At 36.5% G+C, this 13,180-nt stretch overlaps 2 protein-coding genes and 1 pseudogene across 5 annotated transcripts in view; 1 reads left to right on the top strand and 2 right to left on the bottom strand.

Annotated features, from left to right (window-relative positions):
• The window catches only part of PARPBP (PARP1 binding protein), an 88,949-nt gene extending 86,090 nt beyond the window's left edge, over positions 1–2,859 (top strand). For 3 of the 4 annotated variants that reach the window (XM_008256982.5, XM_002711227.6, XM_051845816.3), the window contains 2 exons: positions 182–314; positions 643–2,859. In XM_008256982.5, coding sequence (XP_008255204.3) covers positions 182–314; positions 643–980 — 471 coding nt within the window. In that variant the 3' untranslated portion in view covers positions 981–2,859. The remainder of the gene's footprint in view (positions 1–181; positions 315–642) is intronic. The other variant, XM_089308887.1, reaches the window with a different exon arrangement.
• PMCH (pro-melanin concentrating hormone) lies at positions 1,251–2,326 on the bottom strand. Its single transcript, XM_002711228.6, has 3 exons — positions 2,078–2,326; positions 1,574–1,772; positions 1,251–1,388 (listed from the first exon to the last, which is right to left on the bottom strand). Exons 1-3 carry the CDS (start codon positions 2,324–2,326, stop codon positions 1,339–1,341), a joined length of 498 nt encoding a protein of 165 aa, XP_002711274.1. The 3' UTR covers positions 1,251–1,338.
• A 5,490-nt stretch (positions 2,860–8,349) lies between the features above and the next one.
• On the bottom strand, positions 8,350–8,477 carry LOC127491229 (small nucleolar RNA SNORA42/SNORA80 family; annotated as a pseudogene).
• Positions 8,478–13,180: the final 4,703 nt, after the last annotated feature.

The following is a 13,180-nucleotide window of genomic DNA, read 5'->3' on the forward strand; positions in this document are numbered from 1 at the left end:
ATCAAGTATACATAAAGCTGTACAGAACTAAGATGCTAGCTGAAATGATGAAACTTTGCAAAATATGCAACAATGTTAAATGTTCCTAGTGAATAGTGGTATTTGTAAGAGAAATTTTTTTGATACCTTGATTACTAATGGGTATGTATCTAGATTAAAATAAATTTTTTTCTGTTACCAGATGAAGCAATCCTTGATTAGATCCCAGTTTGCTTGTACCTATAAGGATGACTTTCTGATAAGCAAGGATAAATGGAATATTACTTCAGCATCAAAACCTTTGTGTGTTCTTAACATGGAAAACGACCTCTCTGGTAATTGATCTGATTTGAGTAATTAAGTAAAACTGGATTACCTCTCAAAGTACTATGAAGTGTAAAGGTTTATTTTTCAAGGTCTGGTTTTATTTAGAAGTCAAGTCTACATATAACTTATGGAGAATAGGACAGAGTTTAAATGTATGTAGGGAATCATTTGTAGCTTAAAAAGAAATGAAAACAAATGTGAATCATGTAGCTCTATTTGTTAACTTGTAATTTTATTATAAATCACGATTAAGATTCTTTAATCATTTTTAAAGTATTTAAAAATTCTCATGAGCAATAATTATATAATCTTTCCCCTTTTCATCTTGCATAACAGGGGGTGTAAATTCATCTGTTGGAAGATCAACAGTTGGAACAAGTTTTGAAAGTGTTCATCTGGACAGACGTACAAGTGAAAAAGTGTCAAGAAAATCAAGTAGTCAGACAAGAAATAAAAGCTCAAAAAGGAAACAGGTGGATTTGGATGGTGAAAACATTCTCTATGAAAATGGAAATGAACCATCTCAACATAAAAGCATAAAGATAGCTAGGATACCAAACAATTCACAGAATAGATTAGATGGCAAACTAGGCAAAGTACCAAAAGGCAAGTGTACTGCCAAGGACAAATTGATTGCTGGCCAAACAAAGTTAACTCAATTTTTCAGACTCTGATTTTGTTTTTAATGTGCTTAAATTTATGTTTATATAAAACCATTAACCAAAAATACTGAATTTTTAGAGATTAAGGTGTAAATCATGCCACTTTATTATTTTGGTCTGAAGTGTATGTAAGGTTACTATGTTAGACATTTCTCAAAAAAACTAGCAAGTCATAGTTCATGCAGAATTTTCACAAAGTTTAATGCACAAAACAAGCATATCATTTAGGTTATTGATATATCTTAACACTATCTTTTAAAACAGGCAATTTAAATAATACACAAGTTAGGGTAACATTAAGGGCTTCTCTTTCTACTGGCAACTAAGCAGTTTTGTTTTCTTCTGAAAGGATGATGTGGACCAACAGATTTCAGACTTGCCAACATGGTCGGTAGACTCTTCCCAGCATACACCTGAGCACTGAAGGAAAAAAGTCTAAATTGTTTAGCAGGAAAAAGAATGTACCAGATGAATCAAAGTTACAATAACCAGTTGAATGCTTTTTAATTCATGTTTTTGGCAGAAATAATATTTGATCCAAGTTCAGTTAAACTCAAGAGTTTTATGATATTGATATAAAACTTGGTTTTAAAAATACTACTCACTGTCAAAATCTCTCCTTCCTATAGGAAATTTAGCAGAGTTTTCCTCATCCCCAATTTCTCTCTTTTCTTGTGTTGATTCAGTATTCTGAACTCCATTCTCAGCTGGAAAGGCTACTGATCCTTTTAGTGCAAGATAAGGCTTTAGAGCCAGATGCAGTGGCAGACCATGATTTAAGAAATTATGTTTGGAGCCTGTGTTCTGTAAAAAGAAGGTTGATTTGTATTTTAGCGGTCTTGCTAGAGATGGAGCTATCACAATTTATAGTATTCTTACTGCTTACAAATGCTCTGCACTGTTTTTGACTCCTTAAAAATACCTTACATTCAAGTTTATTGGGAAAGAAACCTAGTATATATGAAATTATTAGTTGTCCTAATGCACATTGGGACTATTTGCATATACTTCTCTTTGAAAAATAAAAGTATCAATTTTATTTTTCAAAGAACTTATAGAAGTCATTTAAATTTCCATTGAAACAGAGGACAATTCCCATTACTACTTACTTTTGAATTTTTGTTTTCTTCCTCATTCATGAAAATGGTCTCATCATCTTTATATTGTTCCAGGGAAGGAGCAATGACTGATTTTTCTGCGGTATCTTCCTTCTGAAAGGCTTTTCCCATCCTAAATGTATTAAGTACCATGGCATCTTCTAAATTCCGTATGGACTTGGAAGCCGAAAGTAAAATACCTTGAGAAAACAAAGCAAAAGTTAGTAATAACACGTAGGAAGAGAGGCTCATTTTTGCCATTCCTAGCTTGATGTTTGCATAGAGTCGAATTTGCAGTCAACCCACTTGGTAAATGAATCCCTACCTTTATATATTTTTCAGCTTGAATAGAAGACACTTCAAGTGCTTACACTTTGATTTCAGAAATGACTCATCACAGAGGCTAACCTTTTACATAGCTGCTAATACCTGCATTGTTTTGGGTTTAATGGCATATTTGAGTGTGAATTCTCAGAATCTGATTAAAATCCTAGGTAGAATGCTTTCTGTTGAGTAGATTATAGTCTCTTGAAAATGGGTTGTTATTAAGGAAGACCACAGGACATCAGGCTCTGTTATTGTTTCCTTCTGTGTATTTTCTGATTAAGCAAGATATTAAAACTCAAGTTACTTTACTCAACAATGATAAGGATGAAAGTTTTGTTTCCCTTTAATCCTGATTAAATTGAAATAAACTTTAAAAAGATTCTTGTATAGATACTTGATATAATCTTTGGTGATTAAAGTATATATACTTGTCAATGTGAATAAAAAAGCCAGTCATGTTACATCTAGAACTGACCTTTCAGGTGTATTTTGTCTGCATTTTAAAAAGGATGATGCTGGTCTATTGATGAATTTAGTAACAAAAAGAGGTCATGAAACTAGTGTTTATGTGCTCCATAAATATGAAGCACATACATGAGTTTTGAATAATGTGTGTATGTTGTGTGCATTTGATTGGGGTCAAAATTAGAAATTCTGAAACAATGAGTAAGAATACATTCTGTATATGTCTTCTGGTACACACGTGTAAGAGCTTTCATGAGATATCTTACTAGGTGTGGACTCCTGGGTCATGAAATGTCTATGTTCAGCTTTACTAATTCTAAAATGTTCCAGCATAGCAGTAACCAATTGGTATTCCACCTGTAAGGTTTGAAAATTCCGCATGCTCTGTGCCATTGGGTATATTGTTGTCTTTTTGGTTTATATTTCTCTAATTACCAAAGGGTTTGAGTGTTTTTCATATGTTTGAGCCATTTCTCTTTTTTCTTATGTAAAAAAATTTTATATTTAGTTAATTGTCTTTTAAATATTTTTACTCAGCTTGTGACTCTTCAACTCCTTCATGGTGTCCTTTTGTAAACCAAATAGCTTTTTTAGTGGTTATTGTTTTTTTTTTTTTTTTTTTATCTTTTATTTAATGAATATAAATTTCCAAAGTACGTCTCATGGGTTACAATGGCTTTCCCCCCCATACCGTCCCTCCCACCCACCACCCTCCCCTTTCCCACTCCCTCTCCCCTTCCATTCACATCAAGATTCATTTTCGATTATCTTAGTATACAGAAGATCAGCTTAGTATACCTTAAGTAAGGATTTCAACAGTTTGTTCCCACACAGAAACATAAAGTGAAAAATAATAGATGATTTTTTTTTAAATGATGATGAAATCAGATCAGACCTATTGTCATGTTTAATCCCAGTGAGAGTCAAGTTGGGAATTGATAGTTTCTTTTCTTTTTTTTTTTTTTAACAGAAGATCAGTTTAGTGTACATTAAGTAAAGATTTCAACAGTTTGCACCCCCATAGAAACACAAAGTGAAATATACTGTTTGAGTACTCGTTATAGCATTAAGCCTCAGTGTACAGCACATTAAGGACAGAGATCCTACATGAGGAGTAAGTGCACAGTGACTCCTGTTGTTGACTTTACAAATTGACACTCCTGTTTATGGCAGCAGTAATCTCCCTATGCACCAGTCATGAGTTTCCAAGGCTATGGAAGCCCCTTGAGTTCTCCGACTCTTACCTTGTTTAGACAAGGTCATAGTCAAAGTGGAGGTTCTCTCCTCCCTTCAGAGAAAGGCACCTCCCTCTTTGAAGACCTGTTCTTTCCACTGGGATCTCACTCACAAAGATCTTTTTGCCAGAGTGTCTTGGCTTTCCATGCCTGAAACACTCTCATGGGCTTTTCAGCCAGATCCGAGTGCCCCTAGGGCTGACTCTGAGGCCAGAGTGCCATTCAGGACATCCGCCACTCCATGAGTCCGCTGAGCATCTCACCTCCCATGTTGGACCACTCTCCCCCCTATTTATTCTATCGGTTAGTGTTAGCAGATACCAGACTTGTTCACGTGCTCCCCCTGACTCTCAGTCCCCTCATCATGATCAATTGTGAACTGAAATTGATCACCTGGAATAGTGAGATGGCATTGGCACACGCCACCCCGATGGGACTGAACTGGAATCCCCTAGTATGCCTCCAACTCCACCAATCGGGGCAAGTCAGCCCGAGCATGCCCCAAACTATACATCCCTTCCCTCTCCCATTCCCACTTTTATGTTTAACAGGGATCACATCTCAGTCAATTCTCAACACCCAAGAATAACTGTGTGATAATCACAGAACTAAACCAGTTGTGCATCTCTTCCCTCTCTTATTCCCACTCCTATGTTTGGCAGGGATCGCATTTCAGTTAATTTTCAGCACTTGAGAATAACTGTGTGATAATTGCAGAATTGGACCAGTCATGTTGAGTAGAACAGACAAAAAAAATACTGAGAGGGATGGTGTATTGGGTTGTCCATTGGCAGTCGGGGCTGTGCTGATCAAGTCACCATTTCTCGTGGTGTCCATTTCACTTCAGGAGGTTTCCTTTTTGGTGTTCGGTCGGTTGACTGGTTATTGTTTTTTAGAAATCCTTCAACAGTGGGATTTTTAACATACTTGTATTTCCATATGTTTAAAAGCTTAAATGTTTTGACTTTCATATCATGTTTAAATTCTTAATTCATCTAGAAGCTTGTAAGATAGGATACTGGAAAACACAAATCTGTAACAGAATAGTTCACCTGGTCTGTACTACCTCTTTGTAGTATATAGGGTTTCCATAAATGGATGGATCTGTTTCTGACCTCTCTAATCCACCAAACCTATAATCTTAACATATCTTATTTTTTAATATCTGGTAGGTCCAGTTTCCCAGCTCTCTCCTCACCCACCAGTTTTTCCTCCACAGTAGTTTCTTGACTATTCCTGACCATTTCTTTTCCATATAAACCTTTAAATCAGCTTTTGTACTGTAAGAAAACGCGATGGGGTTTTAAGGTGATTGTGTTGGTTAATATGTTAGTTTTGGAGAGGAGCTGTTCCCCTTAAGATATGTTGTTATGCATCAATATGGTAATTTTCTCTATTTGCTTAGGTATTTCATCTTTCAATAACATTTTGTAACTTTCTTCATAAAGATCTTACATATCTTTGTGGACAGAATTACAATTACATTCCCTGTTTTTGGTAATTTAAGTGATATCCTTAAAAATGACCTTTTCTAATACTATAGCTGGTGTGTGCATATAATTGGTTTATGTGTAGTGATGACAGAAAAAACTGAGTAGATGATTCTTTGGAATTCCCCATGAAGACAATTGATGTAAATAATGGCTTCTGTTGCTTTTTGTAAGTCTGTCTGTATTCCACATGTGCGTGTGTTTTATACACACTGGCTAAAACCAGTAGGAAATGGAAATGACATCTTTGCAATATTGCTTATTTTACAGAAAATGTTTAATATTTTACCACTGAGCATGTTTCCTGTAGATTTCCCATAGACTCTTCCTGTACAGTACAGCATGTTCTCTTCCATTTTTGGATTACTATTAGTTTGTCAATTTTTGTTGAATCTTAATTCAACTCCATATATACAGAAAAAGCATTCAATAACAGCTTTTTCTAATCTTATTCATGAAATCTAATAACTGGATTTATTTGGGAAATTTTAGTATATATTACATTCATTATCTTGGGACTGATCTGTAATTTCCCTTTCTAAAAAAACTGAAAAAATTTGAAACACACAGAAACAGTGGAAGTGCACGAGAGAGCACCTCTGTACTGTATGAGCTAGGAACTCATCCAGGTCTCCCACATGAGTGGTAGGGACCCGATTACTTAACTCATCATCAGCTACCTCCCCAGACTTGGCAGGATGCTGGAATCCAGAGTGGAGATGAGACTTGAACTTAGGCACTCTGATACAGGATGTAGGCATCCTAAGTGGCATTTCAGTATCAACCACCTGCCCTACCTCTTTCTTATATTGACTTTGGGTTTTACATTAATGTTTACAAACTTCGTAGAAGGGGCAAGTTTATTCTTTGTCTTGTTAAACTATCTGAGCTTGTGCGTGTGTTTTGTTTTTTCCTTTAATGACCAATTTGCTTTCTCCAGCAGCTCTAGGAATATTCACCTTTTGTTTCTTAGTTACAGGAATTTAATGGTGTAGCATGCCACTTCACTGAAGCATGTGGTATCAGAGCTGGACACAATTACTGTTACTGATTCTCTTCGGGAATATTTAAATCCTATTAGGCAAATGTTTTCTGAATGTATTTATCAAAAGACTCTGAAGTCCTCCCTGTTTATTTGGTCTGAGCTTCCTTATTTTTTAATGTTGGTTATACCCTAGTTTGTTTCCTAGGGCTTAAACCTGCTTCAGAGGTGCTAATAAGTACAAGTCCTTGTTAATGGTGATCTTGTCTCATAACTGCTGTTCTGGGAATGTGATAAATATTAATCATTATGTACTTTGTTTTAAATTTCCACTGTATGAATTGGTTTGGCTCATCTTCACCCAAAATTGGGATCAGATCCAAAATAGTTTGATGGTTTAGAAAAATTAGTTAATGTTTTCCTTTATTTTGCTTAAACTATCATAGCCTTTGAACATTATGAGGTTTTCCCATAACCATTTAATTATGGAGATAGTTTCCAGTTTTTTAAATAACTTTTTAAAAATTGGTTACTCTGATGTGCAATGGAGCATGGATTTCATTGATGCTAAATATGAAATGTCCCCAAATGGTAGAAAGGAATTTGAGGAAAAGAATATTGCCAGATGGGCTTGGGAGGTTTAAAAGCCTTGGAAAGGCAAAAAGTAATATCAAATGCAATCTTCATTTCCTGAAGAATCCTACACTATATTTGTAAATCATTTCATATTAGATTTTTCCTTTTATTAAGGTATCTTTGCTATGAGATGCTAGTAAATTCACCTTAACTCAAAAGGCAATTGCTCATTGGTTTACTGAGAACTTTGAATTTCTTAATGGCTAATTATTAGTGTAGAATTTAAGATTGTTCACTCCTATTGTTAAAAGATAAAGTGCCTTCTCAGATTTTTAACTGAATAGCCCATATTCTTCTACCTCATTTCTAATACTAGCATTTTACTTGTATCCTTCTATCCCACCATTAATCTTAATACATTTCAAAATATTGCATATATCAGTATGCTTTCCATTAAAAACTTTATAACATTAATAGAATTTAATGTTTAATTTCCTTTTGAGTTTACAGAATAAAATGAATCATTTGCAGAAGGAACTTCAAGAAGTTCATGGGAAATGCATGTAATACAAAGTATGCATAGATTAATTTTTTGCTTCAAAATAAAATTGTGCTAATTTCTTATGACATATCTGGGCATGCTATAGTTTGAGTCATTAATAAGGCAGCAGTTTCAGAAGGGCTCCTATTAAAGCAACATGAGTTCTGCTAAAGTTGAAGGGACAAACATCCAATTTATTATGAAGGTATAAAGCTTGGGTGAAAGAATAGTGAATTCATTTATTATGAAAAGTTGATGGGGCAATCCCTTAAGGAAATCAGTTTACAAATAACTGAAAAAAAAAAAAAAAAGATTTGAAAGGCAGAGTTGGAGAGAGGGACAGAAAGGTCTTCCATCAGCTGGTTCATTCCCCAAGTGGCCGCAATGGTTGAGCTGGGCTAATGCAGAGCCAGGAGCTTCCAGGTCTCCCACATGGGTGCAGGGACCCAAGGACTTGGGCCATCTTCCACTGCTTTCCCAGATGTGTTAGCAGGGAGTTAGATCAGAAGTGGAGCAGCAGGGAACCAAACCTGTGCCATTTCTTATATTCAAAAAAAAAAAAAAAAAAAAAAAAACAATGGCTACCAAGAGGTAGAAGTGGTCTGGGTCTGGTCAAAACAAAAATGGTCAAGAGCAGTGGTCATGGCAACAATTGATTTTGTTTTTTCTACTGTGCACCCACTTCATTGCCAACAACCTATGGACAGAGGCCAGGCAATGGTTTGGGGCTCCAGTTTGCTCTGGCATGGGACACTATGAGAGGTCCAGGGGAACAGGCTTGTGCTTGAGTTTCTGGAAGGACAGAATGATAACATCTGCTTCTTATGAGTGTGTTTGGAAAGTTATCCAAAGCTTTAGCAGGAAATTCATCAGGAAGGAGTCACTACAGAGTTCTTCTCCATCATGACAATACCCGTCATTACTTTCAAATGGATCATTTTGTGAGAGTTTTAGTGATACATCATTAGGCATCTCTTTTACAGTCCTGATTTGGCTCCTAACTAATTTTGTTCACTAATCCTAGGAAAAAAGATTCTTGGGCCCTTGCTATGGTGAGGCAGATTGAGTTGCCACCTGCAGTACTGGTGTCCCATAGATGGCACAGGTTTGAGTCCCAGCTGCTCCAGCTCCCTAATAATGCACTTGGGAAAGTAGAAGATGGCCATGTCTTTGGATCCCTGCCGCCCATGTGGGAGACCCAAAAGAAGCTCCTGGATTTGGCCTGGCCCAGTCCCTGCCATTGTGGCCATCTGGGGAGTAAACCAGTAGATGAAGATCTGTCCTCATTCTTTAACTCTGCCTTTCAAATAAATAATCTTTACAAGAAAAATTTGTTAAGAGCACCTGTTTTTCTTCAGTCAGTACTCAAAGACTGCATTCACAAGGCTAATTCCCAGAACCCTCATCTCTTTAGGAAGAGACTACATGGTTTGTATCACTGCTTCCAAAAAGGTCTTGAATTTGATTAAGCGCATGTTGAAAAATAACATTTGTAACTTTCTCTAAATTTCACTTTTTCATGAACCCTTTAAAGCCTTCTTTTATACGTTTGAATTTTGACAAATGTGTATACTGTGTACACATATATAACCCAAATTTCTTAAGGAATTGCCATCACCCCAGAAAGGTAATTCTTACTTTTTCAGAGTTCTTTTACAGCATCATCCTCTATCTGTCCCCTACTCCACTCCTCTGATGTAATCACTGTTCTGAGTTTTTCTGCTATGAATTAGTTTTGGCCTTTCAGAAGTCATGCAATATATAGTCCAATACAAGGCCTCCCTCACTCAGCATATTTGGTATTTGCAATATTGTGTGAATCATTTTTTCTTCCTTTATTACAGTTATATGAATATGTCACAATTGGTTTTTGCATTCTCCTATTGATAGACTTGAGTTGTATCCAGTTTTTGGCTGTTAAAAAATACATAGCATCGTTACTCATTAGATTTATTTGAAAGGCAGAATGACAGATCTTTCATCTGCTGTTTCACTTCCCCAAATAACTGCAATGGCCAAGACTGCACAAGGCAAAAAGCCAGGTCTAGGAACTTCATTTGCGTCTTCCACATGTGTACAGGGGCCCAAGTACATGGCCCTCTTCTACTTTACCACTGAGGTTAGCAAGGAGCTGGATCAGAAGCAGAGCCACCTTAACCTACTGTGCCACAAGCGAACCCCTGCTATGAATATTTGTATGCAAGTATTTTTGTGGACTTGTTTCTATTTATCTTGGGTAAATTTGTAGGAATAGAACTTGTTATAAAATTACACACACACATACACTTTATAAGACATGGCTAAGTTATTTTTAAAGTGATTGTGTGGGTTTCAGCCAAGAAAGCATTAGAGCTTTGATCACCAACATTTAATGTTGTTGATCTTAATTTTAACCATGCTGGTAGATGAGTAGTGACATCTCCCTATGGTTTTAATTGCATTTCCTTGATAACTAATGATGTTGAACACTTTTTCATGTGCTTAATAGGTATTCATCTTTTGTGAAGTGTCTAAATCTTTTGCTCGTATTTAAGACCAGGGATGTTCAAGTTTTTTTGTAATTCTCACTAGTATTTTGTGAATATTATCTCAGTCTTTTTCCTGACTTTATTCTTGATAAATGATTTACCAATTTGCATTGTTATTACATATATTGTCTTAAGATTTTTTTTCCTGCCTCTGAAGACCTAATATCACCTATACTTAAAGATCTTTATGGTTTTAGGTTTTACATTCAGGTCTATAATCTAGTTCGTTAGTTTGTGTGAATAGTGTGAGGCAGGGGTTAGGATTTTCCCCCCCCCTCCATATAGATATTTGTTGAAAAAGGTTTTCCATCCCCCATTGTGTTGCTTTGGTGCCTTTGACAAAAGTTGAGTGATATTACAGACCTGCTCTGGGATTCTAATTTATTCACTGATCTATTTATTTTAATTGGAATACCATATTGTTTTTATATGTACTTGCAAATTAGTAAATAGATATGTCCCGTGGTTGCCTAGTAGTATATCAGGTTGCCTAGTTTTATAGTATCATTGAAGCCAAGGGTATATAGTTTGATTTTTAAGATTACTTTGATATTCTCTTTTTTTTTATTTTTGATAGGCAGAGTGGACAGTGAGAGAGAAAGACAGAGAGCAAGGTCTTCCTTTTTGCCATTGGTTCACCCTCTAATGGCCGCCACAGCTGGCGCACTGCGGCCGGCGCACCGCGCTGGTCCGAAGGCAGGAGCCAGGTGCTTCTCCTGGTCTCCTATGGGGTGCAGGGCCCAAGCACTTAGGCCATCCTCCACTGCCTTCCCAGGCCACAGCAGAGAGCTGGCCTGGAAGAGGGGCAACCAGGACAGAATCCGGCACCCCGACTGGGACTAGAACCCGGTGTGCCGGCGCCACTAGGTGGTGGATTAGCCTATTGAGCCGCGGCGCCGGCTCCGATATTCTATTTCTTAACACACTTCATGTTTGACATCATTTTGGGATCATACTGTAATTAGACTACAAATAAGTATTTGGAAATTAAGCAACACATTTGAATATTGATTCAAGAAAATAGAAATTAGAAAATATTTTGGGCTTAAGATTAACTGAATTCCACAAAATATGTCATAAGTTTATGTGGTTCTCACAGGGAAATTCGTTGCTCTGAAATGTCTACCCTACAATATAAAAAAATTGAAAAAAATGACCTAAGGTTACGTGAGTTTAAAAAAGCAGCAAAAAATAAACCCAAGTAAAAATTTATACTAAGAAGTGTGAAATAGGAATCAGATGTAGAAAAAGATTAACAAAACCAGGAAACTAGTAAATGGCTTATAGCAAGATTAGCAAGAAAGAATGTTACTGATATCAAGAATGCAAAGGGAATTACTACTACAAATCTTAGAGAACATAAGATAGGAAATGAAAATTATGAATATTTTTGCAAATTTGACAGTTTAGTTGGACTGGATCAAGAGTTAGCAAATTGGGACCTGTGTTGTGGCACTGTAGGTTAAGCTGCTACTTGCTGATGCTGGCATCCCATATTCAAGTGTTGATTCATGTACTGATTACTTTGCTTCTGATTCAGCTTCCTGCTAATATGCCTCAATGCCACAGTAAATGGTTCAATTAAGAGTCCAGGATGAAATGCTTGGACTTAGTCTGTTGCAGACCCGGCTGTTGTGACCATTTGGGGAATTAACCAGCAGATGCAAGATGTGTGTTTCTCCCTCTTGCTCTTTCAAATAAATTAAATTTTAAAAAACAAACCAGGACAACAAAAGAACAGGGAAACTTTGTAAAAGGCCAGATAGCAAGTATTTGGGGGTCTAAGATGTACTATCACATCAAAAATCCTGCCATTAAAGCACAAAAGCATCCATGCACAATATAAAATAAGTATGGCTGTATCCCAATAAAAACTTTCAAAAATGAATAACCTGAAGGCTGTAATTTTCTGACTCCTGAGTTAATTCAGGGCTACTGAAACAAAACTCACAAGGTTGGTGCACACATACATGTATACAAATTATCTAAACATTTCTATATCCTTTAAGGGAATTGAATCCATAAGTTAGAAAAAGAAAAGCTTTGTCATGAAGAAAACTGCAGGCCCAGATGAATTCACTAATAAATCTTTGCAGGCAATGATACCAAATTCACAACATCAGAAAACAGAAAAAACATTCTTTGGCAGGGGTGGGGGTTAGGGAGATACGCAAAGGATGCAAATTTTTAGTTGGTAGGGATAAGCTCAAGAGATATATTGTACAACATTGTGATTATAGTTCATACCACTGTGCTTTATCCTTGAAAATTGCTAAGATTTTAAGTGTTTTATGGTATTGCGTATGTCAACTTGCCTAGGCTAATTAAGTTTTCTAGAATTTCTTTGTATGTTTCCCATTGGAATGGGCCACGAGAGACATTCTTATATGTGATTTCTAGGGTGGAAGTTTAGCAGAAGCTACTTAGGGTTCATACATAATGTTTGTCTTCAGGCTCATCTCATTGGCTGGGGCAGCAATCATGCCTGTAACTGTCCTACTTTCCCCTGGAACCACTTTGTGTTTTCTTTGAACCCTGGTGTGTGTGAATGTGTGTGTGTGTAGTTCTGGGACAATGGGCACTTGGTCACCTGAAGACTAACATTGTAACGTTGATGTTAGTTTCAGTCTCATGAGTTTCAACTCATGCTGTTGGATTCTAGCTTGTCATTGCTCTTCCTTGATTCACATTTGTATTTCCTTCCCAACTTCCCACCCTGTGGACTCCAGCACCAGATGGAACAACCCTGCATCAACTGCTTAATTAAGCTCCCACAGTTGTACAAGATCAAATCCATGTAACAAGTTATGTAAAGGTTTCTATGTATGTGCATAGACATGTCATTATACTTCTCTGGTTAAATTGACTGATGAACTTCCCAGCTCTTAGGAGTCTAGCATGAAGTTGGTACCAAAACATGAAAAGGGAAAATTGCAGGCCAGTCTTTCTCAAAAGCATAAATGTAAAAACT

Source organism: Oryctolagus cuniculus, chromosome 11 (assembly GCF_051225735.1).
Source record: "Oryctolagus cuniculus isolate XC-2025 breed Fujian yellow rabbit chromosome 11, ASM5122573v1, whole genome shotgun sequence".
NCBI lineage: Eukaryota > Metazoa > Chordata > Mammalia > Lagomorpha > Leporidae > Oryctolagus > Oryctolagus cuniculus.